Consider the following 23,200-nt stretch of genomic DNA (forward strand, 5'->3'; position numbering starts at 1 on the left):
TTTACCTTAAAGTAGTTAACATGTTTGTATAGGAAATGTTTAGCTTAGTTTTAGTCTTTTTAAACAAATACAAATTCAAGGAGTGCCATGAATTATAGAGCTGAAACTAAAGGTTTGCTTTGAATGAGTATCTTTCTCTTCTTCGACGGTGGCTGAGGCACTGCTGCGTGCAAATAGGATACTGGCAGCAGCGGCTTCTGAAGCCAAAATGCTGTGGTGCTTACCGTGTAGCGTGTGAGGAGTGAGGATACATTTTCACACTCACTTGTAAACCTGTTATGCAAAGTAGCCATTTGGGTACTTGGCTTGTGAATCTAGGGGGGGGGGGCGCCTTCTAGCGTGCACGTGCGTCCTCTGTACCGTGCCGTACCTTGCGCGTGAAAAATGTACCGGCCACACTCGTCCTACTCCGTGTGGCCCCCATGACACCACTGCTCAGCAGATCTACAACATAGCCTCCTCTCTCTCTCTCTCTCTCTCTCTCTCTCTCTCTCTAGATATAATATATATATTATATCTATCTTATATTTTAGATATAAGAATGCACTGTTTTTTTTTTTTAAGTCTGCATCTGCACCCAGAATAACAATTACTGTATAACAGATGTAAGGTAAATCCTACTGGAATTGCAATATCGGTATCGGACGATTTTACCAATGATGGCCAAAATAATTGACCAACATTTCAATATTGGAGGACCCCCAGGGGTCAAAATGGACCCTTACAGGTCTGTAACTCTGAGAGTGTACAAATGGAACCAAATGGACCCGAGAGATAAATAGAAATTTGTATCAAATGGGGGTCCGTGGCCTAGTGCATATCAAACTGGGGGTCCTGGACATGATAACGGTTGGGAATCACTGCCCTAGCCTCCCCTATACCGTAATTATTCTCTGTTCTTCAGCCTGTCTGTGGGTTTCTGTTTGTATTGCAGGTTTCCATGGTGAATGGGCTGTCCGGACAACCATCTTCACACACCAAACAAAACCTGGCCCTTAAGTCCAGATCGGCCAATGGCAGCAGACTCCCATCCAAACCAAGGCCCAGCAACAGCCGTCCGTCTCAAAACCGCCGTCCCCACAGCAATGACCGCCATCCGCAGAGAAAGCACCGACTGCCTAGCAACCAGCGCCCACCTCGCAACCGCGGAACAACCTCCAGTCGCCAAAGCAATCTCAGGACCCTGTCCAGTCGCCATAGCAACACCAGGACCTCCACTAATCGTCCCCAAATCTCAGGCAGGAGTTCAGCCCCAGCCGAAACCTTATTCGTCAATGGAACAGCAGCTAAAATCTCATTGGCTAAGGGCTCAGCCAGCAGGCGACTGAATGGACTGCTAAAGGGGCAGCCTGGGATCAAGAGACAGTCCAGGCGGAGGAGGGGGCTCCCGCCGGACTCTAGCCCCGCCCTCTTAAACACAAGCCCCACCCATCCAGACATCAACACATCTATAAACTGCAGAAGGCCGCAACGACATGATGGAGACGTCACTCTGGAGAGGAGTCGCCATGGGTGTGAGGTCAAACAGGAGGTCAGACAGGATCCCAACGGAGAGGAAAAGGTCAGACATGTTGGTGAGGTCAGTGAGAGAGACAGGCAGGACAAACATGGTCGGCTTGAAGAGGCGGAACAAGAGAGGGGAGGTCATACTGGCCGGGTCATTGAGAAGAAGTATAATGGTGAAAACAGCAGCCATGTTGGTGAGGTCATGCAGGAGCATGTCGGCCATGTTGGTGAGATCGAAGAAGACGTTAAAAACCATGCTGATGAGGTTAATCGGGAAAGCAGCAACCATGCTGGCGAGGCCAAACAGGAAATGAACGACAATGTTGGTGAGGTCAGGCGGGAAAATGTCGGCCATTTTGGCGAGGCCAAACAGGAAATGAACGACAATGGTGAGGTCAGGCAGGAAAATGTCGGCCATGTTGGTGAGGCTAAACAGGAAATGAACGTCACTGTTGATGAGGCCAAACAGGAAATTAACAACCATGTTGATGAGGCCAAACAGGAAATTAACAACCATGTTGATGAGGTCAAAGACGAGCGCGTCGGCCATAGTCACGAGCTCTGTCAAGATAAATGTAGCCATGTTGATGACTCCAAGGAGAAGTCTGGTGGCGAGGGTACACCTAGAGCCGTGAGGGAACAGAAATCTCGGCAAACTGAGCCAACCCCACCCTCAATAATACCCAGGACTGTCACCCGGACAACAGTTACCAGGGCTACTGTTGCTAGGACTACTGTTACCAGAGCTACTGTTGCCAGGACTACTGTTACTAGGGCCGCAGCCAACTCTGTGAGCCCTGCCTGTACAGACTGTGATCCACCAGCCAGCTACTCTGCCAAGCACACTACCAAGGCTACCAACAAGGGCACTACTGAGGACACTACCAAGGATCCCACACCAGCCAGCAGCTATCCTTATGACACATGCCAGGGCACTGCAATGGGCTCTTCCAAGGGCACTACTGAGAACATAGTCAGCAGCTGTTCTAACAACACCTCCAGGGGCCCTACGAGGGGTCTTACCCAGGTAAAGTCAACTACCTCAGCCACTAAGACCAGGTGCAGCCCTCGAAACCTTCTGAGGCGTTAAGCCAACACCAGCTCTATCTTCTGCGTATGGTTTACTTTGAGGACACTGAGCAACATCACAACATTGGCCGTGTCGTCTAAGCAAATTCTACCCGGTTAGTTTTTCTCGTTGTACTCGTCCTCCTGAGAGAACATTGCACGTACTTGTACATGGGAATGATGTGCCATTGCTCAAGGGCACTTTGACCACTTTCGTCAGTATTTGATGTACAACTAATTGGACAACCTGCGTCCATTTGATTTACGCAGGAACACAACATCATATCCAGTGTTTGGCTCCGACTGTATCTTATCCTCGCTGTCTAACAGGGAAAATTACATCCAGGGCCACTTCTCTTTGTTTAGTCTTTTTATGAGAACTTTTGTGTCTGTATAAATCCAGCATAAGTCACAATGGACATTATTTTACAGGCAATAAGCTTAAAGATCACTCAACCGATAAGGCTGGCAGGTCAATCAGCTGTCCTGCTCTTGGAGTCCAGTGTGGCTTCAAGGGGTAAAAGTTATATAATAGAAGCCATCGTAGTAGGGGCGTTTGTTTGTTTTGTCCCAGTTCCAATATTTTTTACTGTAGCCTTCTACCAGGCAACTTGTCTGTTACATTAACAATAATAATGAGCAAAGTTATTTGTACAGCACTTACTTAAAACCGTTTACAAAGTGCTTTAATAAGTTAAAATAAAGTAGGAAACGATGATAGGTAGATACTGTAACTACATACAGTATATGGTCACCATTCAGGTGACGACCAGATCAATAAAATTATCATATTGTAGAATAGATATTATTCAAAACGCTGGTTGTTAACTGGTTTTGCACTGGGTCCTGAACTGACCATCGATAACTATTACCTTGAATAACATTGTTCTTTGTCTGTGAGCCTCTCAGAACACCTTGCAGCCCACGCTGAGGTCCTGACTCACAAACTAAGAAACACACTTATAAGAGAGATTTTGGATTGACTCCACTACCCTCTGAAACATGTCAGAAGCAACATACACTCGCAGACAACCATCCAGGGAAATGATGAAGATGATAATGATGATGCCACAATGATGAAGCTCTGTTTCTTGCCAGCTGTTCAGGTTTTCAGTATTAGAATCTTGACTTCACAGTCTAAGAGAGAAACTGGTGTACAGTTGGCCAAAAATCAATCAAAGCACAAGAGACTCAAATTGACCATTGTATTCAATACAATATTTTATCTTGTTTCACATGAACGTATTTCTATTTAAAAAAGATAAAGTGAAAGTGTATTAACCACTAGCCCTAGTTTATACTTAGTCGTAGGTTAGTTTCATGTGGCCAAAACAGCCAAGTCTACAAGCTCACAACGCATTGGATCGTGACACATTATGAGCTTGTAGATCTGGTATTTTAGCTATTTTGTCTGCTTATAAGGACATGCCCCAAATAGGGACAACAGGTTGAAAGAGGTTAAAGGTCCTTACACACCGGGGCGATTTTTTCGTGCGAATAATACGCTTTTTTTTAAAACCTTATAAAGTCAATGCAAGCGTACATGGCGCGAAAAAGCGGAAAAGCGAAGCGAAAAAACGTCTTTTAATTATTCGGAACGAGTCCGAATTTTGCGTATATTCGCACATTCGCCGGTGTGTAACCGCCTTAAGGCTCTGCTGTTATTTCTGCTGTGTTGCACATCCATCCCAGAACTTGATGTCGATGTGCAACTAACTATGGCTTCATGCACATTCAGAGTGGCCTCCTATTACCATAAAAGGCAACCGGGTCATCTCAGGACATGCTCTATCTATGCACTACAGCCAGTGATTCTCAACCAGTGGGTCAAGACCCAGAAATGGGTCACAACAACAAGCCATTCTCATAGGGATGCAGGGCTCAGTGCAAAACCTTTAGCTTCCACCGACTGATCCAGGACCAGTCGAGATGCTCTGCACTAAACATTCTCTGTGATTGAAATACAGAAATGACGTGCGGTGCTGGTTGTTTCCTTTGAAGAAAATCATCCATGTACTGTACATTTTGTGATGTTTCTGTGCACTGCTAAAGGCATACTCAACAGAATGCCATGCTGGCATTTCCATTGAATCACCAGTTAAATACCAGGTTATTAGGGATGCACGCTATGTCGTTCGGTTCTGATAATTACTTAAAAATGGTTTATCAAACCGATATCAAAATAATCCTGATATCTTGCACCGATAAAGACAGATTCGTCATGTGCTTGTTGAATGCGTGGCAAGACATTGACCGCTACGTTGTTTGAACTAATTGGTGCTCAACTCCTTCAGTAGTGAAAGCAGAAACTTGGAAACAGAATGTAGTGTTCAGCACAATCATCAGTAGGCCGTAGTAATAAATCAGATAACAATGCACTGTTTTTTAGAAGTAATCTCACCCAGAATCACAGTTGTATAACAGGTGTAATGGAAACCCTACTGGAAACCCTACTGATATTGCAATATCAGTGTTGATCAATCTTTACCATGCAATTAATCGGTTATTGGATATTGGCAAAAAAGTCAATATCGTGCATCCCTACAGGTTCTCTTCCACTAAGCTGTAATGCCTGGTTGCGCGCCGGTGTCACACAACGAAAATAGCCAATTAACAAGCTCACAATGTGTCGCAGTGCGAAATGTAACCTTGTAAATTGACTATTTTCAGTGCGCGTCATGGCGTGCAACAAAGTACCCTTAAGTGACTGCCTACAATGAGCTTCCCATGGTGCTACTGAATACCACAATACACCTCTGATCAGGACAGGGCCAAAGGCAGGACATTATGTGTGGAAAAGAGTATTTTCTTCTTCTTTTTGTCAGTAATCAATTATAATTGTGTGTTAAAACGTGGAATAAATGTAAAATAACAATCACAAGTCCTTGATTAATGTACAGTTTTACTACAGTGTTACCGGGATGTTGACACACCAGCAGCACCTCAGCCTCATGTCATGTGTTTTATCTGGTGAGCAGACTCCACAGGAGTTGTTGCAGGAATCGAACCTGTGACCTTCCCTTTTTTGTGACAGTCACTCTAACCCCACATGTCATGGGGAGCCGTGTATTCAGGTTTTCCTTCCAGCAGCCCAACAGGCTACTACTACACCAGCCAACATCACTTGTTGTTAACCACTTAAACCCGGTCAAGAGTATTTTGAAAATAGTCAGTTATTTTGGAAACACATTTGGAAATCTTTGAGAATTTGTGAATCTTTCTGCCTATGACATGCCCAAAACATCATTAACATACCTTTCACCAGATATAAGGGGGCTTAGTCCTAATAATCCTTCATCACCAATGAATAGGAGTTTCTATAGTTTTACATTTTGAATGGAGACCAGTGGGAAGTCCTGTAACTGCCTGCTGGTTCAATTTAACCACTTGAACCCTATACTTAGTTGACCGTATTCCCATGGGCTACACCACACGGCGGAGAAAGTGCCGATCTAGCCCGCAGAGCTCGTAGATCGGCTACTTTCAGCTAATGTTACCCCTGGAATAGGGATATTAGGGTTCAAGTGGTTGGTGGTTATATAGTGGTACACCAAGCTATATTCTTATTAAATGGTTGTTTGTTTGTAGTGCTGTTGTGGCATTGTGCTGTCAGGCTAATGAGCAGCACTATATTGAATAAGAGTCATTTTCAATACATGGGGAGTGTGTTTGGTGACGACACATATTCTTGCATCACTTTTCAATATCTTAATACATAAGAAGAAATGTTGTTGAATATATTAATAATGCTATGGGGAAATTGGGTTGTTACAGCAGTCTGTGATTGATGGGATATACAGTACAGTAGACAATGCTGCTATGGCTTTTCTCAAAGAAATTCTTATTCCACTAAATAATCTACTAATCGATTACTTGATATACTATAATTGACAAATCTTTAAACTTGCATTACCGACATGCAGTCATACAGAGAGACTAACCTTTTCATTTGTATGATCTCAGATTGTGTATTTGTATGATCTCACAGAGAGATTCACATTGTGAGAACTGACCATTCTAATAATGTCACAATAGCTACTGGCTGTCAAAAGTTATGCACAGGTAGAATTCTAGGACAAAAAAAACTATTTTAACAGGTTAAATCTAGAGCTTATGAGATGCGCTTTTAAGTATTCAATAAATAAATCGTTCAGCAAGGCCAAGCAATTAATTGGGACAGCCCGTAATGTCTCAATAGAAAGAATACAGATTTAGCAACAGTGGATAAGTCAAAAACACATGTCAACAAAAACACAGAAAGGTTCAACTACTAATGTTTATATTCTTACTTACACTGTACAAATATTCCATATTTGTCTGTCTTCCTGTTGAAAGTGGTTTCTTTCTGCTTACATTTTGCTTTAAGCAAGGCCATGCGATTTCACCAGGAGCCGTCTTTGAATAATATTACACCTGCTTACACCTGGTGCGCTTCTGATAGTTGATGAATACATCATGATGTATTCGTGTTGAAAAGTAACTAAAGATTGGATGATATCACCGACATCACAGGTGTCCTTGGCTTTAACCACTTAATAAGCCCTAAATACTACGGAAATGGCCGATGTACAAGCTCGCTTTTTTTCTTTTCAAAACATTTGAAAAGACAGGCCGCCAGTTTTTAAAAGTTTAATGCTGTTATGTGGTACATTATCAGTTTTTAAGAAAATAAAAAAAGAATTGTGTCCAAATGAGCCTGTAAACTCCTAAAAAGTAATAAAAGAATAAACCACATCTTTGCATTGCGTTGTTTTGTACGTATTAGCCGAGTTTGTGCTGCTGAGCAGAGCTCAATTATCTAACTATTGATTTTAGGATACTGAATTGACTTTATAATACAAGTAAATAAGTAAGTAACCAGCCATGGGGCTCCTGTTTCCATAGCTTGAGGCAGCTTGATGTACAGTACGTAGCCTACTGTACATCAGGGGTTCCCAAACTTTTTAGTTGGAGACCCAAAAGAGACATTTGATGTCTCCCAGGGAGACAAACTAGTGAATTTTTTAACCCCAATCCTAACATTTTCACAGTACTTGGTAAGACTCAGCCAGGGACTGAACCGACAACCTCCCAATCTCAGGTTGGACACAAGGCCACTGAGCTGGTACTTTATAATATAGCCTATAGTGTAGTATTAAAGCACAATGAATAATAATACACTTATATACTGTTCAGACAATGCAGACATTTCTTTCATTTTGCCAGAAAATAGCCGATCTACAAGGTCATGAAGGGTCAAAACGCGACACATAATGAGCTTGTGGATCGGCTATTTTCAGTGAAGAGATTTGGTGTAGAGGGAAAATGGATGGGACCAAGTATAGACCCCTGGGGGACACCAGTCAACTAAGTAAATGATATACATGTAGGGTTTAAGTAGTTAAACAAACTGGCATTTTAACCTCATTAGCCTACTATAACTTACAGTATACTTGACAATGCTCCGACCAATTGTTTGATTAAAAAACAAACAAAAAACCACTGGATTCAGTTAATATCAGTAGGGTATGAAAATCTACTTGCAGAGACTTGAAACTTGCTTGAGATAGGTCAGCATAGGTCTTAGCCTTGGTGGTTAGAGAGTCTGGTAAGCAGAAGGTCACCGGTTCGCCTCCCGACCCCAGTCTATGTGTCCCTGAGCAAGACACTTACTTAACCCCCAACAGCTCACTCTGACCAGCCATCAGCTGGGTGAAGCTGAAACTGACAAAAGTCTCCCCTTCGTCTCCCTAGGTATTCCAACACACACACAATCAATGAGCCATTTTTTTTTGGTGAAAGTTATCGTTGTTTTAATGTATTTTAAAGCTTATTAACCATGCAATTATGTTTGGACAACATTGATTTAATTATTCAGTTAAATTTGGTAATGTCTTAATAACTGTTAACAAACGTTAAAAGACTAAAAATTAAGACATTAATGGGAAAATGTTTACAGTATACGATGATATAAGGCCAAAGACAAGACAATGATGGCAGTATGGTCCTTTAACCACTTGAACCCTAAATACTTAGTTGGCTGAGGTCCCCAAGGGTCCCATCCTTGGTCCGCTCATTTGTTAGCTGATCTACAAGCTCGCGACATGTTGTGAGGCTGTAGATCTGCTATTTTCGCCAAATGTTCACCCCATTTTTTTCCCGTTTCACAAATCTTTATTTATAACAATCATGACACTAGGGTTCATGTGGTTAAAGATCTGCTGAAAACTAAGTGGTCAATGAATTCATGTTAACATGCGAAAAGGGGGAGAGGGGCTAGAATAACCTGAAGCTCTAAAACACACTAGAGCCTGGCCTGTAACTGCAACTAACCGACCGAGCATGACTGGCATATTAATACACTATGCAGGTGAATACTGAATACTATTTTTCTGTAATGGAATTCAATGCATCACAATGCGACACATTTGGTTTCAAACTGGGACCTGAAATAGGTGTGGAAGTCAGATGCCAGGATATCATTAGACCCTGGCACAAAATATTTTAGAGATGGGGGTCCGCAGCCAAATACATATCATTTTGGGGGTCCTTGACATGAAAAATGTTGAGAACCACTGCTTTAAAGAATATGTATATTTTCATCATATCTGAATCATGTGACGATCAAGCATTGTGGACATCTGTTGTCACCACTCTCTCTATACATCTCTGGCAGACTATGAAGCTAGCAGTGGCCTGGGTCGCCAGGATGCGAGTTGAAAAACACTTTTGTCTGTTGTGGATGCAGTGTAAATTAAGAAAATATTAAGATTAACCCAATAATACGTTTTTTGTTGTTGTTCTATCTACTCATGGGCCTTGTGTACCTGGAAGAGGAAGGGCTGCATTCTACTAAGTACTGCGATTGTGATATATATACTGTGATACATGTGGAATACTCCCTGGAGGTGGAATTCTAACCGTTACTATTTGCAGAATTTGTTTGAATAAACTTGTAAAGACTAACTCTGACATGCAACTTGATTTGCAGTCTTGAAATTCTACACAAAACCACAATATTTTCAGAAGATGAGAAAAAAGAGAAAAAATGAATTGCAACCTCATGTAATAAAGACATTAGTTATTATTGTCATTTTGATATTATCTCCAAAATACAGTATGTATGCGGATGACGATAGCAAACATTACCCAGGAGGCATAGCGGGAATAACTTTTCCATTACCCAGGAAGTATAGAGGGAATAACTTTTCTATTACCCAGTAGGTACAGGGGGAATAACTTTTCCATTACCCAGGAGGTATAGAGGGAATAACTTTTCCATTACCCAGTAGGTATAGGGGGAATAACTTTTCCATTACCCAGGAGGTATAGAGGGAATAACTTTTCCATTACCCAGTAGGTATAGGGGGGATAACTTTTCTATTACCCAGTAGGTATAGGGGGAATAACGGTTCCATAACCCAGAGAGCATCACAGGAATAACTGTTCCATTATTCAGGGTCAACAGTGTAATTTGATTTTGTTATATTAATCAAATGTGTTCTCACGACTCATTGTTTTGGAGATACTGGACTTTGCTTGACAACACAAAATGTATTTACACACCTGAATAACTATTTCAGACAGTAAGTCATCAAAGAATTAGAGAACAGATTCACAAAGTTTCTTATTGCAATTAAAACAATTTACAATGCTTCCGCTGGAAGACAATCTGCAGGTACCGTATGTAAAGAACTTTACATACTTCATACTTCACATTCCTTCATTAACATTTCCCAACACACAGGATGCGATGTAATGTCCCTTATGCTTTCTAGAAAGAGTGCCAGCCTAAAAACCTAGTTTAGATGTTAGGGAAGACGGATGGACAGTGAAAGTGGATGTATACACGATAACATGTATTGTGATTTAAGAAAAACATTGCACCAGAGCTAGCTACAAGTTGGCTGCAGGTCCTGGGCAGGGGTACACTAACACAAACTACAAAATATAATCAATTCGGCACCTTGTATCACTGCTAGTCAAAGAAAGTTGAATGTTTTAATTGCAATTAAGAGCACAGTGTGAGCAGGTCTTCTTTCATTGTGTTTGGAGGGTAAACCACAGGCCTACCCAGAGGGGGCGGGTCCCCGGCAGAGGTCAAACCAGAGGGCGGGCCCAAAGAAGGGGTCAAACTAGAGGGTGTGTCCCCGGCAGAGGGCTAACCAGAGGGCGTTTCCCCAGAGTCACTATCATCAGAGCACCTCGTTGGACAGACCTCTGGCAGAGCCACCAGAGATGAGTCTGCCTGAATATCCTCCTCATCTGATTGGATCAGAGGCCCGTCACTCCCCTCACTGGCTACCTCTTCCTCCCGACCGCCTGCTGCGTCCTGGTTGGCTGCCGGGCTGTCTGTGGGAGGGGCCTGGCTGGTGGAGCCTCTGGGAGACTCTGAAGACCAAGACTCAGGATCTGGGCCTGTTGGCGCGGAATGCTCGAGTTAGTGAACTAACTCGCAAGCTAGTATAGGTATTTCAGTGTGAAGTAGAGGTCTGCAACCCAATGGGAAGTTAATATTTTGGACATAGCTGGTTTCTGCCCGACAGCAGAGATATAATACAAAAAGTTGAATTAAAAATAAGCTCACAAGCTAATAAAGACATTCTGTTACAGGAAATAACAGAATGCCTTGATATACCAATCAGAATGGAGAGTATTCAACAACATTGTATAATAAATAAATATGCCAGTCGTGCTGGGTCAGTTAGTTGCGGTTACAAGCCTGACTCAGATGACATTTTAGGCCTCAGAGATACTGCAGGGCAGCACCAAATCTACGTGTGATAGGAACTTTTTTTTTTTTACATTAACTACTTGAACCCTAGCATCCCTATTCTCAGGGGAACATTTGCCAAAAAATAGCCGATCTACAAGCTCACAACGCGTCGCTTGTAGATCTGCCATTTTCGGCGAAGAGGTTTGGTGTACAGGGGGAAGTACAGAGCCAAAGGTCAAACTTACTAAGTATTGAGGGTTTTAGTGGTTAAATATCTGAAAATACACGTTAACATGAATCCAATATGTAATGGGGGTCCCTGCTTCATCTCTCTCTCTCAGCTAAGGGGTCCTTGGTCCAAAGAAAGTTGAAGACCCCTGCTCTAGTGTGTTTTACTTTTCTTTTTTCGGCAGTTTTTGCTTTATTTAGATAAGAACAGCAGAGGGCAGCAGAGACACAGGGAACTAAGGCAGGGGGAAGACGGGAACAGTTTTTGGGGGACATTTTGTCCATTGCTTGAATTATTTGGGTTATAATACTTTAATTCACTGGTTGAGTGATTAAGATCTCCCACATGGACCCAAAACACTAGAAGAGTGGTTCTCAAAGTGGGGTCCGGGGACCCCCAGGGCAAAACTTGTTATTACAGCGTCACAGTCATTTTAACCACTTCATCCATATTTTATATGTTGGCTATTCAAAAATAGCAGATATACAAGCTCACAGCACGTCACTTAGTGCAGCGCTGAGAACTTGTACATCTGCTATTTTAGAATTTCTTTGGAAAATATCGAAAATATTTGGAGTAATTTAGATTTTTTTCTAACATACATCTTCTCTTCTGGGGGTCCCTGGCAAAAAACACATTTTTGAGATGGGGATCCATGGCCAAATATATATCATTTTGGGGGTCCTTGACATGAAAAACTTTGAGAACCACTGTTCTAGAATCAAATGCAGCATCATAATATCAAGACAGGGTCTAATAACACTGGCTTCCATGTGCATCATCAGTCATCTATCAGTTCAGCACTACGATCTCTGTGATCAACATATTTGGGCAAAGTTTCAGCCCAATCAAACCTCTTTTGATTTCCAGTAGGAAAAGTAAAAACAATGTGTGAAAAAAAGTGGTTAGCCAGAAATACAGACATATAGACTCTCTTCTAGACCAGTTCTCAAACTCTTTAGCTCCGGACCCAAAAGAGAAATCTGATGTCTCCCCGATACCCAAACTAGTGAAAATAGCTGATCTACCTTGGAGATCTGCAATTTTCACTTCTTAAAAGTTTTGTATTTTATTTCAATGGAATTTCTTAGATTTTTATTTCTCTTGTAAAATAATGAAATTCCTTTTTAATTTCTGATTGATATTTCTTATATATATTTGAAAATCTTTTGAAATATATATATCTTTTTATTGTAGTAAATGAAAAAAAAAGGGGTTTGGGAAACAGTGTTCTAGACAGTTTGGCCCCTACCAGTGCCACATAAAAATAAATCAATACAAACCAATACAAATCCTAGCGAACAGAGAAGGGGCTTACCTGAGGTGAGAGATGATGCGGTGCTGATGGTGCTGGTATCATCTGCTGTAGAGTTGAGGAAGTCATCTAGAGCTTCCTGGTCAGAGACATCAGTCACAGTCATCTGGTCCAAAGCGCACACCTGACTCCCTGTTTGCTCTACACAAACACAGACAGACACACACACACACACACACACACACACACACACACACACACACACACACACACACACACACACACACACACAGACACACACGCATACACACAAAAAAGAACGTCCGCACACCCAGTAAGTTTAAAAGCAGGTGCGTAGGCAACAAACAGTAGCTGAGCTCAATCTTGAAAGATATACCCGCACACTGCACACTTGCACGTTCAAGAGAAGTTTTAATGTAAGCAACGTTTCGGTCGTGTAGAGTGTAGAAGGTCGGGAAGGTCTACACGAGATAGGCATAATAGGGGCGGTCCTTGGGCGAAACACCCTGAAAAGAAGGAGTCCCTCTCACGGCACACCGTTTGGAAACCACTGCCCTATACTATGTGTTTTACCTTAGGCTTTAGGGCCTAAAGTCACTGAATGATGGACCACACCATTCCTACCTCTGAGTTGGAGGTATCCAGCAGACAGGTACTGTTCCATATCCTGGTGGAACGCCTCCTCATAGATCTTCTGTCGCTCCTTCAGTTTGTGCTGCGTTGCCTGCTCCAGCTCAGCTACCTTCTGGGCATGCTCTGCGTCCAGCTCCACTACAACCAGGAAGTAAAACGGAAGAGATCACCCTTCATGTGCCCGTCAATGGCGTCGTGGTTAGGACGTTTACATACAGAACAGAAACCTGTCAAGACTTTTATATCGTTTTTTATCTCCATATTTAAACTTTTTACCAGGTTGCTTGCAGCCTGGTCTAGGAAGAGACTGATCAACTACTCGACAATTTCTCGACACTTTCTAAACACTTTCTAGCAACCTTTTCATCATTGGCTGTCCTTCAATCCATTAAGCCAATGGGGAGACTTCCCAGAGACTTCCCCATACTCTGAACGACGGGCGTCCTCCCATGCTATGGGATCAGAGCCCAGAACAAAAAAAGTGTGGTCGTCGCCACCAAACAAACTATATATATTTTTTAATGTGGTCGTCGCCACCAAACAAACTATTGACTTGTTGACTTGACTCCTCATACACACACACACACACACACACACAGCGATCCAACATCGATTTGTTACTCCGCGAGCGAAAGGGTACAGGACCACGGGTCCATTTGGTTCCGTGCGGGGACCCTGGAGAGAGCAACCTGGTATTAATATGACTGCGTCATCATTTCTTGTTTAGTAAATGAATGCCCTACTACTTCATCAGTGTCACACAAAAGTAATGAAAATAGCAAACAAGGTTTCCACCTGACAGTGACGATATCCAAAAGTTGGAGCTTTTGTAAATTAAACTTAATGTCGAACATACATTCGTTAAACCCTGAGGAAAACAATTGTTGAATCGTTGGTTTCCAATTCCTATACCTTTTTAATAAACTTTTGCATCGTGGCTAAGAGTTGTGCGGCCCGCCCGATCCTTCTCAACATTGTTACCTGCCGTGGTCAGCACCTCATCAACACTGGTGTGCGCTCCCTCCCTTGTGTTTGCCTAACATACTAACAACTTTCAGATGGGACTGATGTTCCAGGAGTTCCCAGGGTTTGAATGTTTGTTTTTTAATAGTGACAGTGCTTGAAAGACAGGAAAGAAAGAAGAGATGGGTTGACATGCATCAATAAAGACTATAGCCTTATTCCAGGTGAACCACTGGGGAAGTCTCGTCTATCATCGTGAGTGTGAAGAAGAGCTTGTCAATTTGAATAGACCGATCGCTAAGTCCCACCCGACAATGGCTACTGTCCAATCCTAGCTTAGCAACGGTTGGTACTTAGACAACGCCACCATTCTACCATAGGAGTCCATATAATCTACCACATTAATAAAACCAATAGGATACAATGTGAAACGTTGCTGCCTGTGGAATCTGCAATCTGGAATCTACATGCGCAGAGCAGTTGGAAGGGGCATATTTTTCAATCCATTTCCCAATACTGAAATATGTACTGAAACTGCAGGCTGTAGCAGAACACACACACACACAGCTTAAAAAGGGTCCCTGGCTAATAAGCCTTAATACATTATAATTGCCCTCTATAACTCAAATAAAGAATGTACAACACCTTAAATATTTTATTCATGACATCATCAACTTGCGACGGGTGTTGTCCACCTTGAGTAATAGATTAACACATTTTTTTTTTTAATAGAGGGCAATTATAATGCAGGCATATAAGGCAATTTAGCCAGGGATCCTTTTAACGTCGGGGAAAATGACACAGCTCACCGGCCCAGGTAATGACAATAATACTCGAATGATTATAATAGCATTAATCGTAATAAAGTTACAACTTCCATATAGTTGGGGTCAGTCAGTTCGAGTTTTACACACCGTGGTCCGCAGAGCAAAGCTCTGCTCTGCTCGCTATTAAAAGTGGAGTATTTGTTTGTTTGTCTATTAAGTGCTACTATTTGTCGTCTTGCTTACCATGCGGTAGACAAACATTCCTGTCCGATAATAATGTAGTTAATGTAGATGTAGTTGATTGATATTAGATGCCATAGATCCAACTATCTTTGGAAATGAAAAAAGATTTGCCTGTACTGTATTTTGTTTGTTGAAATATTAATGGAATGCACATTCTTCCAGTGTAGGCTATAATGCAGTCCTTGTTGGTGAGCTTTTTTTTAAAGAGATTTTGGAGCTCTGGCTCCAAAAAATGTTAATTATTTTACGAGGTAAATGATTAAAATCCAGCTGCAAACAGCTGGCTTCTGCCATCATTACATGTCAAAACCGGAGGGGTTGTCTAAGTTAGCAATAGTAACATTAGGGGGGGGTGGAGTTTAGGGAACGGTCTTTTCCCCTGGTTTAAATAAAAGTGAAACAAGTGTTTGGATGTGTGATGGACGTAGCCGTTAGCTCACCTTTCAGAGACTCCAGCTCCTTCCTGTTAAAACACAACGAAACAAGTTGAAACAATGTCATGCATACGCGTCAGGGAGGTTAGAACTCGTGATGTCAGGCGTCAGGACACAAGGTCATTCACGCAGTGTCTAGGAGATTACATCACATGCTATCAGGAGAATGTCATTCACACAGCGTCTGGGAGGTTAGAACAAATCATGTCATTTTCAAGTAAATTCTATCTGGTCTTTGGAAGGCAGCCTGCCCTTGCACTACTATATGTACATGAACAGAACAGAGGTCCCTTTCAGGCCTGTAGTCTTAACCCATTAAGACCTGAAGCCTATTCTACATGTCTCCTAAATCCCAACAGTATTCTGAAAAAAACGTATGTTTCTATATCAGTGATGCTCAAACTTTTTCATGTCAAGGACCCCCAAAATTATATGTATTTGGCCACTGACCCCCATCTCAAAGTATTTTGTTCCAGGGACCCCCAGAAGCAAAGATTGGAGTTAAAAATGTTTGCTTTAAAACAATATATATTCAAAGATTTGCACACGTTTTCACGATTTTTCAAAAATAGCAGATCTACAAGCTCGTAGCGCGGCACTCGGTGCCGCGCTATGAGCTTGTAGGTCTGCTATTTTTGAATAGCCAAAGTGTAAAATAATGCTTTTTAGCTCAAATCAAGAAGTGACACAGATGCGTTCCAGGTCTTAAAGGGTTAATCAGACTTTAGAATCCCAATAATTGCGTAGGGTAAAGCCCTACGCAAGCACTACGAATATGAATTTGTGTGTGAAATGTGCTGTACAAATAAACTTGCCGTGCAGCATAGAGACAACCAATTACGGGAATATTTTAGCAAAACCTTTCCTGGATTACCTGGCATGTTGTAACAGTTTGACTGTATATTGACTATTTTGTAAAGACATCTGTTGGGTCCAACTCAACAACAGGACCACTAAATGACCACCCCCAAGGAACCCTGAGGGTCCCTGGACCCCACTTTAGAGAACCGGTGGTGCAGTGGTTTCCAAAATGTTTAGCTCAAGACCCAAAAGAGAAATTATATGTTTGCCCTGGACCTAAACTAGTGAAAATAGCAGATCTACAAGCTCACAACTACTTTTGTTATTTTCACAACTTCTTAAACGTTTTTTTTTCTTCTTTTAGGCTATTTATGGAAAAATAATATTACTATACAATACTATAATACTAGTAATATTTTTGGAAAATGTTGGTAGGAATAGTTTTTTAATTGATGAAAAGTTGTGATTTCTTTGTTTAAACTTTTTTTAATCTTTTGAAATAATATATATTTTTAAATGTATGAAACAAAATAAGGGGGATATTTACTTGCGGCCCATAAAAATTGGTCCGCGACCCAACAATCAATAGGCACCATGCATAAGGTCTTATACTGTATCTACTAGCTGTTCTTTTCTGCACATGGCTACTGTACACAGCGCCACGCGGCAGGCAGGTGCCAGGTGTTGGTGTATCACCTCTTCTTCTTCTTGTAGTTCTCCAGCTGGTTGAGGTGATGCTGCTTGAATCTCAGCTGGTCACACTGGCAGCACAGCGTCTCCAGGTAGACCAGTCTGCTCTCCATCTCCTCAAAGTCCCCTTCTAGATGGGCTGGACACACACACAACACACACGGTAACAGAAGTTAATCACAGTGACAGCACTGCACCCAAATATATCAGGAAACTTTCTGCTGCCTTAGCCCATAAAGACCGGGGACGCATCTGTGTGTAGTTTTTAGATTTCTTTGGCTATTCAAAAATAGCAGATCTACAAGCTCATAGCACGGCACCGAGTGCCGCGCTATGAGCTTGTAGATGTGCTATTTTTTTTTAAATCATGAACATTTGTGCAAATCTTTGAATATATATATTTTTAAAGCAACAATTTTAACTAAAATATTAGCTTCTGGGGGATTCTACAAATATCTTCTAAATACTAACAGTTTTTTGAAAAAACATATGTTGCTATAATCAGTGGTTCACAAAATCTTTCATGTCAAGGACCACCCAAAATTATATGTATTTGGCCGCGGACCCCCATCTCAAAATATGTTGTTCCATGGACCCCCAGAAGCAAAGATTTGAGTTAAAAATGTTTGCTTTGCTTCATTTTCACGATTTTTCTAAAATAGCAGATCTACAAGCTCGTAGCGCGGCACCGAGAGTTTGTAGATCTGCTATTTTTGAATAGCCAAATAAATCTTAAAATGACACGGATGCGTTCCCGGTCTTAATGGGTTAAAGTGCCTCTGGCAGGTATCCGTACCTATCCTTGTAGTGATGGTTTCTAGTTCAGTGATGAATGTAGGTAAGGTGTGGAGTTGTTCCTGGAGCTGAGTCACAGATGTTCTCCTCCTCTCACTGTGAGCTGACAGCATGACCACTTCACCATCTACTGCCTGGATGAGAGAGAGACGGAGAGCGACTGAGGTGGCGTAAAGCTTGATTTATACTTCGTTACGCGACATTGCCTCGTGCCGAGAATAGCCGACAAGCTCAAGTGTCATGGATGCGACGCATTGAGAGGTCTGCTATTCTATTATTTTATGATATAAAATAGCGTTGACACTACAAACCATTGTGAAAACATTTATAATAGGATAGGACAGAACTTTCAGCTATACCTCTGCAGCCTGAGCAGAGTCCTTTGTTCTTTTATGGAGCAACATCCAGCTGTCCTCATACCTAAACACACACACACACACACACACACAGCAAATTAATTTATCTGTATACAACTGAGGTGGTATTTCTTAAAATGGACTGTGTGCAAGTGTGCGTACACGCGTGTGTTGAGTGTGTACAGTACACGTACGCGAGAGTGAGTGAGTGAGTGAGTGTGTGTGTGTGTGTGGTAACCTGCTGAGGAGCTCCAGTCCAGCAGTAAAGTGAGGAAGATTTTCTTCAAATCTAACAGAGGAACAGAACAATCAGAAACTATTTCTTGCCTGTCATTTCACAGCGACCTAAATTGCAGGTAACATCCACTTTTAATCTGCATAAACACACACAGAAACACAGTTTATAACTAAAGCCTCTATACTCACCGTGGCCTCCTTTTAACTTTGGCATCTTTAGACTTGTCCCCTAAGGTCTTGATGCTGTGAGAAAGGAATTAAGACTTCATACATAGAATTTTGTAATGACCTTAAACACATACTTTGCTTCCTTTAACCACTTAAACCCTATACACTACTTGGTTGACTGGAGTCCCTCAGGGCTCTGTACTAGTGACCTTTCTGTTTTTGTTCTACATTAAATATCTTCAATGAAAATAGCTGATCTACAAGCTCACAATGCGTCGCGTCGGCTATTTTCTGTGAAGGTTTTTCCCCACAATAAGTATGCTGGGGTTTAAGAGGTTAAATAAACTGTTAAGTGTAATGCCTATGATTGACTTTTACCTAATAGTTGCCCTCTAAATGTTTCTTTCAAACAAGTCTCATGAAGAAAACTAAGAGGTCAAACATAAGCATTATTTTTTCTTGAATCAGCAGCACAACAAATCAAGTTCCCTGAGTGAATGGCATTTGATGAAAGGGATGACACTTTCTATAATTAACCAATTATACAAAATAGCTGCAATAACCCCAGTGGTGGAAAAAGTACTAAAATGTTGTACTTAAGTTAAAGTATCAATACTGTAATGTAGCAATAAGTTAAAATCGAATTAAAAATGTACTTGAGTAAAAGTACAAAAGTATTGGCATCAAAATGTACTTAAAGGTAGGGTAAGTAAACAAAAAGTATTTTGTTAAAAGGTTAAAGCACTATATTCTGATAGTAATCATTGCTATAGAGTGTTTGTTCAGTAACAGGAGTCTCCATGTCTCTCCAGCTCTTTAATAAACAGAAAATACATTTTCCGGTCAAAATCTCAGCCAATCAGGAGAAAGTACCCATTTTTAAGCTTCATTTTTATAGTGTTCCAGTTCCAATTTTGCCTGCTCATTTCTTAGTGTCATCACTTCCAATTTCACTTGTTTAATCTATATCCTGATTGAGTTCTCTATCCTGATTGTATACAATTGGAAATTAAACTGAAACTGAAACAAAAATGCATTTTCTGTTTAATAAAGAGCTGGAGAGACAAGGAGACTCCTTTTACTGAACAAACACTCTCTATAGCAATGAGTACTATCAGAATATAGAGCTATTTAACACTTATTTTAACCAAAGAAAATCACTTTCCCTACCTTTAAAGTATCAAAAGTAAAAGTACTCATTATGCAGAATGTCCCATTTCACAAGTTTGCAACAAAACAAATTGGAAATAGCAGATCTATAAGCTTACAATGCTTCGTATCGGGACGCATTGTGAGCTTGTAGATCTGCTATTTTCAAATGGCCGAAATGTATATGGCTAAACTTAAGTGGTTACTGTATGTTTTGTAATAATAATCAAAATCTACAAAGTAACTAGTAACTAAAGTTTTCAAATAATTGTAGTGGAGTAAAAGTACAATATTTGCCTCTGAGATGTAGTGGACTGTGAGTAAAAGTAAAAGTACAGAAAATTGGAAATACTCCAGTAAAGTAAAAAATACCTCAAAACTGTACTTAAGTACAGTACTTGAGTAAATGCACTTAGCTACTTTACACCACTGAATAACCCTGGTTGGGACAGAAAAACTGACAGCCCCCCCCCCTCCCCTCCCCTCCCCCTCTCTGACCCCATGACTGTCAGCTGAGACCAATAACTCCTGCTAGTCTTAGCTATAGGCTAACACTTGCCTACATTTACTGAACATCCACCGATAATAGCAATGTGAAACTTTCAGTTAAACACATGAACCCTTAATGCCTACTTAACTCATCAATTCATATGTTTTAGGAACATGCTTGGCTATTAGTGCCATCTGTCATGATGTGCTGCTGACATACTCAATGTGTACACAAACCCCAATGAAGGTTAAGCCACTGTTATCCTTATACAAACAGCAATACAACCAAAAATACGTTTACATTTTAAAATAAGTGTAAACTGACAGGTGTCAATAAACAGGATACAAACCCAGAAGTGAAATCCTGTTGGACCGTCTGAAGCCTTTCTCTGAAATTCTCAAACATCTTCCTTCCTCTTTTCCTGGCTGTTTGTTTTTTAGAGACTGATCTTAGCTAATGATAATCATCTTAACATGTATCATGTTAAAGATGCTTTAACTTTAACACATCCAAGTAGTATTAGTCGTAATAAGAGTAAACATTCGTAGCTATGTATTGATATAGAGCCTGCAGTGTTGGTTATCGGTCCATCAACACAACCCGCAAAAGGAAATACACTTCCGGATTGGACATTCAAAATAAAAGCACCGTTGATACGTTTATATATATAAAAATAAAAGTTGTGTTAATAATTGTGTATGTTGTGTGAGTGTGATGTGTGTGTGTGTGTGTGTGTGTGTGTGTGTGTGTGTGTGTGTGTGTGTGTGTGTGTGTGTGCGCGGGCGTGTCACTCACTTGTTCAGTGTGTGTGTGTGTGTGTGTGTGTGTGTTAGTTATTCTCTGATAAACTAAATAGCACAATTCATTATTAAAGAAATGTCTCCAGGCTGATCTTTTCATTTTATTTTTATTTGGAGCATTGACAAGGTGTTGATAATTGTAACTTAAGAAGTGCGACTCTTATAACACGACTCCCCTGTTTACAGTAAGAGTCTATTGCAGCCCATTTGATTATGTGATGAAAAACTGTTGCTAAACTGTTTCAAACATCATCTGTCTTCATATGCAGATCTGTTATAATGATACCAACCCCCTCTCCCTCTCTTACAGAGTGACAAAACTTCAAGACAGACATGACTTCAAAAGGTATACTCTCTCTCCCTTTCTCTGTCTCTCACACACTGAGTGATTGATTACATGCTGAACACCAGCATAAAATAAGTGAAAGTGGTTAATTGTGTCTGTGGGTTTTATAAATATTGGACGATTTGAAAGCATTAACAGGAAATTGTGACTAAATAGTAACTGAAGAATTGGATCCATTGGAACAACGGTTATTTTTAACCGTTTTGGACAGCAAGGATAATGTTTTGTGATGTGTTGTGTAGGGGTATTGTCTTCACAACTGTGGTTTTCCAGAGAGACACAGACCTTCCCAGTTAACACCTTCAGAGGGTTATCTTCATAATGACTAATTATAATAATTCATAATTAATGCATGGAAAGACTCTCTCAGTGAAGGTGTGTTAGAGTCAGGATCAGAGAAGGACAGCTCTCCTCTCTCCCAGTCCAGATGGACTCTGATCCTCCTGGTTCACTGAGAGCTCCGTCTCTGACCTTGATCAGGAGACTGCTGTGGAATTACCGAGATCCATCTCTGACTCACCTGGTGAGTCGTAGACTGCTGTGCATGTATCATCATTGTGCTTTAGTCTCCAGTGTCTCCCTTTCTGTATGCCTCCTTCCTCAAAGGCTCTTCTAACAGACAAGAGTTCCCAGTACATATTGTCTCCAACATCAACATCCCAGCTATGAGACCCTGAGCTAAATCCCTTAGAAGCCAGGACAATGTCCCAGACAAACCTCTCTGGGATGTCAGAGAGGTTCCAATTGTTTCATAAGCACTAAGTTGTTATGACACACCTTGCACTCGTAACAGCTTGCGAAAACATTAAATATTGTTGCAAAATCGAGTATAAAACAGTGTCTGTCTGTCTGTCTATCTATCTGTCCCTCCATCTATCCAGCCATCCATATCCCCACCAGGATTTTAGAATTTAGACCAAACAGCAAATATCCTCAATACATTCTCCTTTTCTATCAACAGAACATCTCTTCTCTGTTAACATTGGTTAGGTAAGCTAGCCAAAGCCATCAAAATCAAATTACCATTTGATGACAATAGTCTGCAGTATCTGTTATCCTGTAACTTCAACATATAACTCCTTGGAAGTTATGGTCTTACTATGAAGTATTGTTAAATTTAACATTTGGGGTCTCAACTTTAGTCCAATGAAAGAGAAGGGGGGGGGGTTAAGGTTAAAAATGCTAGTGTCACACTCGGAAAAAGGAAGATCTACAAGCTCATAACAAGTCGTGCTGCCAGCCTGCAACGTGTTGTGTGTTATTTTACAAACATGAACATGTTCACTGTTCATGTTTGTAGAAAACAATAAATTTTTTCTATTTTTTACAAATGACAAACTCACTCAACTTAGTGAAGGAAGGAGGAAGGAAACTAATGTCCACACACACACACAGGCAAAGAAACTGAAGTGTAGTGCAGGAGACAACATAACAGTATTGACATCCTGCCCAAAACCGCTGATACCACAAACACCAATATCATTGCCCTCAGTCAGAAACCTTGTATCTCCAAATTTCCTCCTTAAGTTTTTTCACAAATTAATGCCCTTCATC

General features: G+C 41.1%; 2 protein-coding genes across 7 annotated transcripts in view; one reads left to right on the plus strand and one right to left on the minus strand.

Annotated features, from left to right (window-relative positions):
* jarid2a (jumonji and AT-rich interaction domain containing 2a) overlaps positions 1-7,299 on the plus strand; it is an 18,252-nt gene extending 10,953 nt beyond the window's left edge. For 4 of the 6 annotated variants that reach the window (XM_080425677.1, XM_080425681.1, XM_080425678.1 and 1 more), the window contains one exon: positions 905-7,299. In XM_080425677.1, the coding sequence (XP_080281803.1) occupies positions 905-2,596 (1,692 nt within the window). In that variant the 3' untranslated portion in view covers positions 2,597-7,299. The remainder of the gene's footprint in view (positions 1-904) is intronic. The other 2 variants (XM_080425680.1, XM_080425679.1) reach the window with 2 other exon arrangements.
* Positions 7,300-10,155: 2,856 nt separating this feature from the next.
* On the minus strand, positions 10,156-21,098 carry dtnbp1a (dystrobrevin binding protein 1a). Its single transcript, XM_080427075.1, has 10 exons — positions 20,850-21,098; positions 18,883-18,936; positions 18,695-18,745; positions 18,460-18,520; positions 18,102-18,234; positions 17,312-17,444; positions 15,821-15,843; positions 13,399-13,545; positions 12,817-12,954; positions 10,156-10,971 (listed from the first exon to the last, which is right to left on the minus strand). The coding sequence occupies exons 1-10, from the start codon at positions 20,903-20,905 to the stop codon at positions 10,715-10,717; spliced, it is 1,053 nt and encodes a 350-aa protein (XP_080283201.1). The 5' UTR covers positions 20,906-21,098; the 3' UTR covers positions 10,156-10,714.
* Between the last annotated feature and the right edge of the window lie 2,102 nt (positions 21,099-23,200).

The sequence above is a fragment of the Gymnoscopelus braueri genome (genome assembly GCF_963280865.1).
Source record: "Gymnoscopelus braueri genome assembly, chromosome: 4".
Taxonomy (NCBI): Eukaryota; Metazoa; Chordata; class Actinopteri; order Myctophiformes; family Myctophidae; genus Gymnoscopelus; species Gymnoscopelus braueri.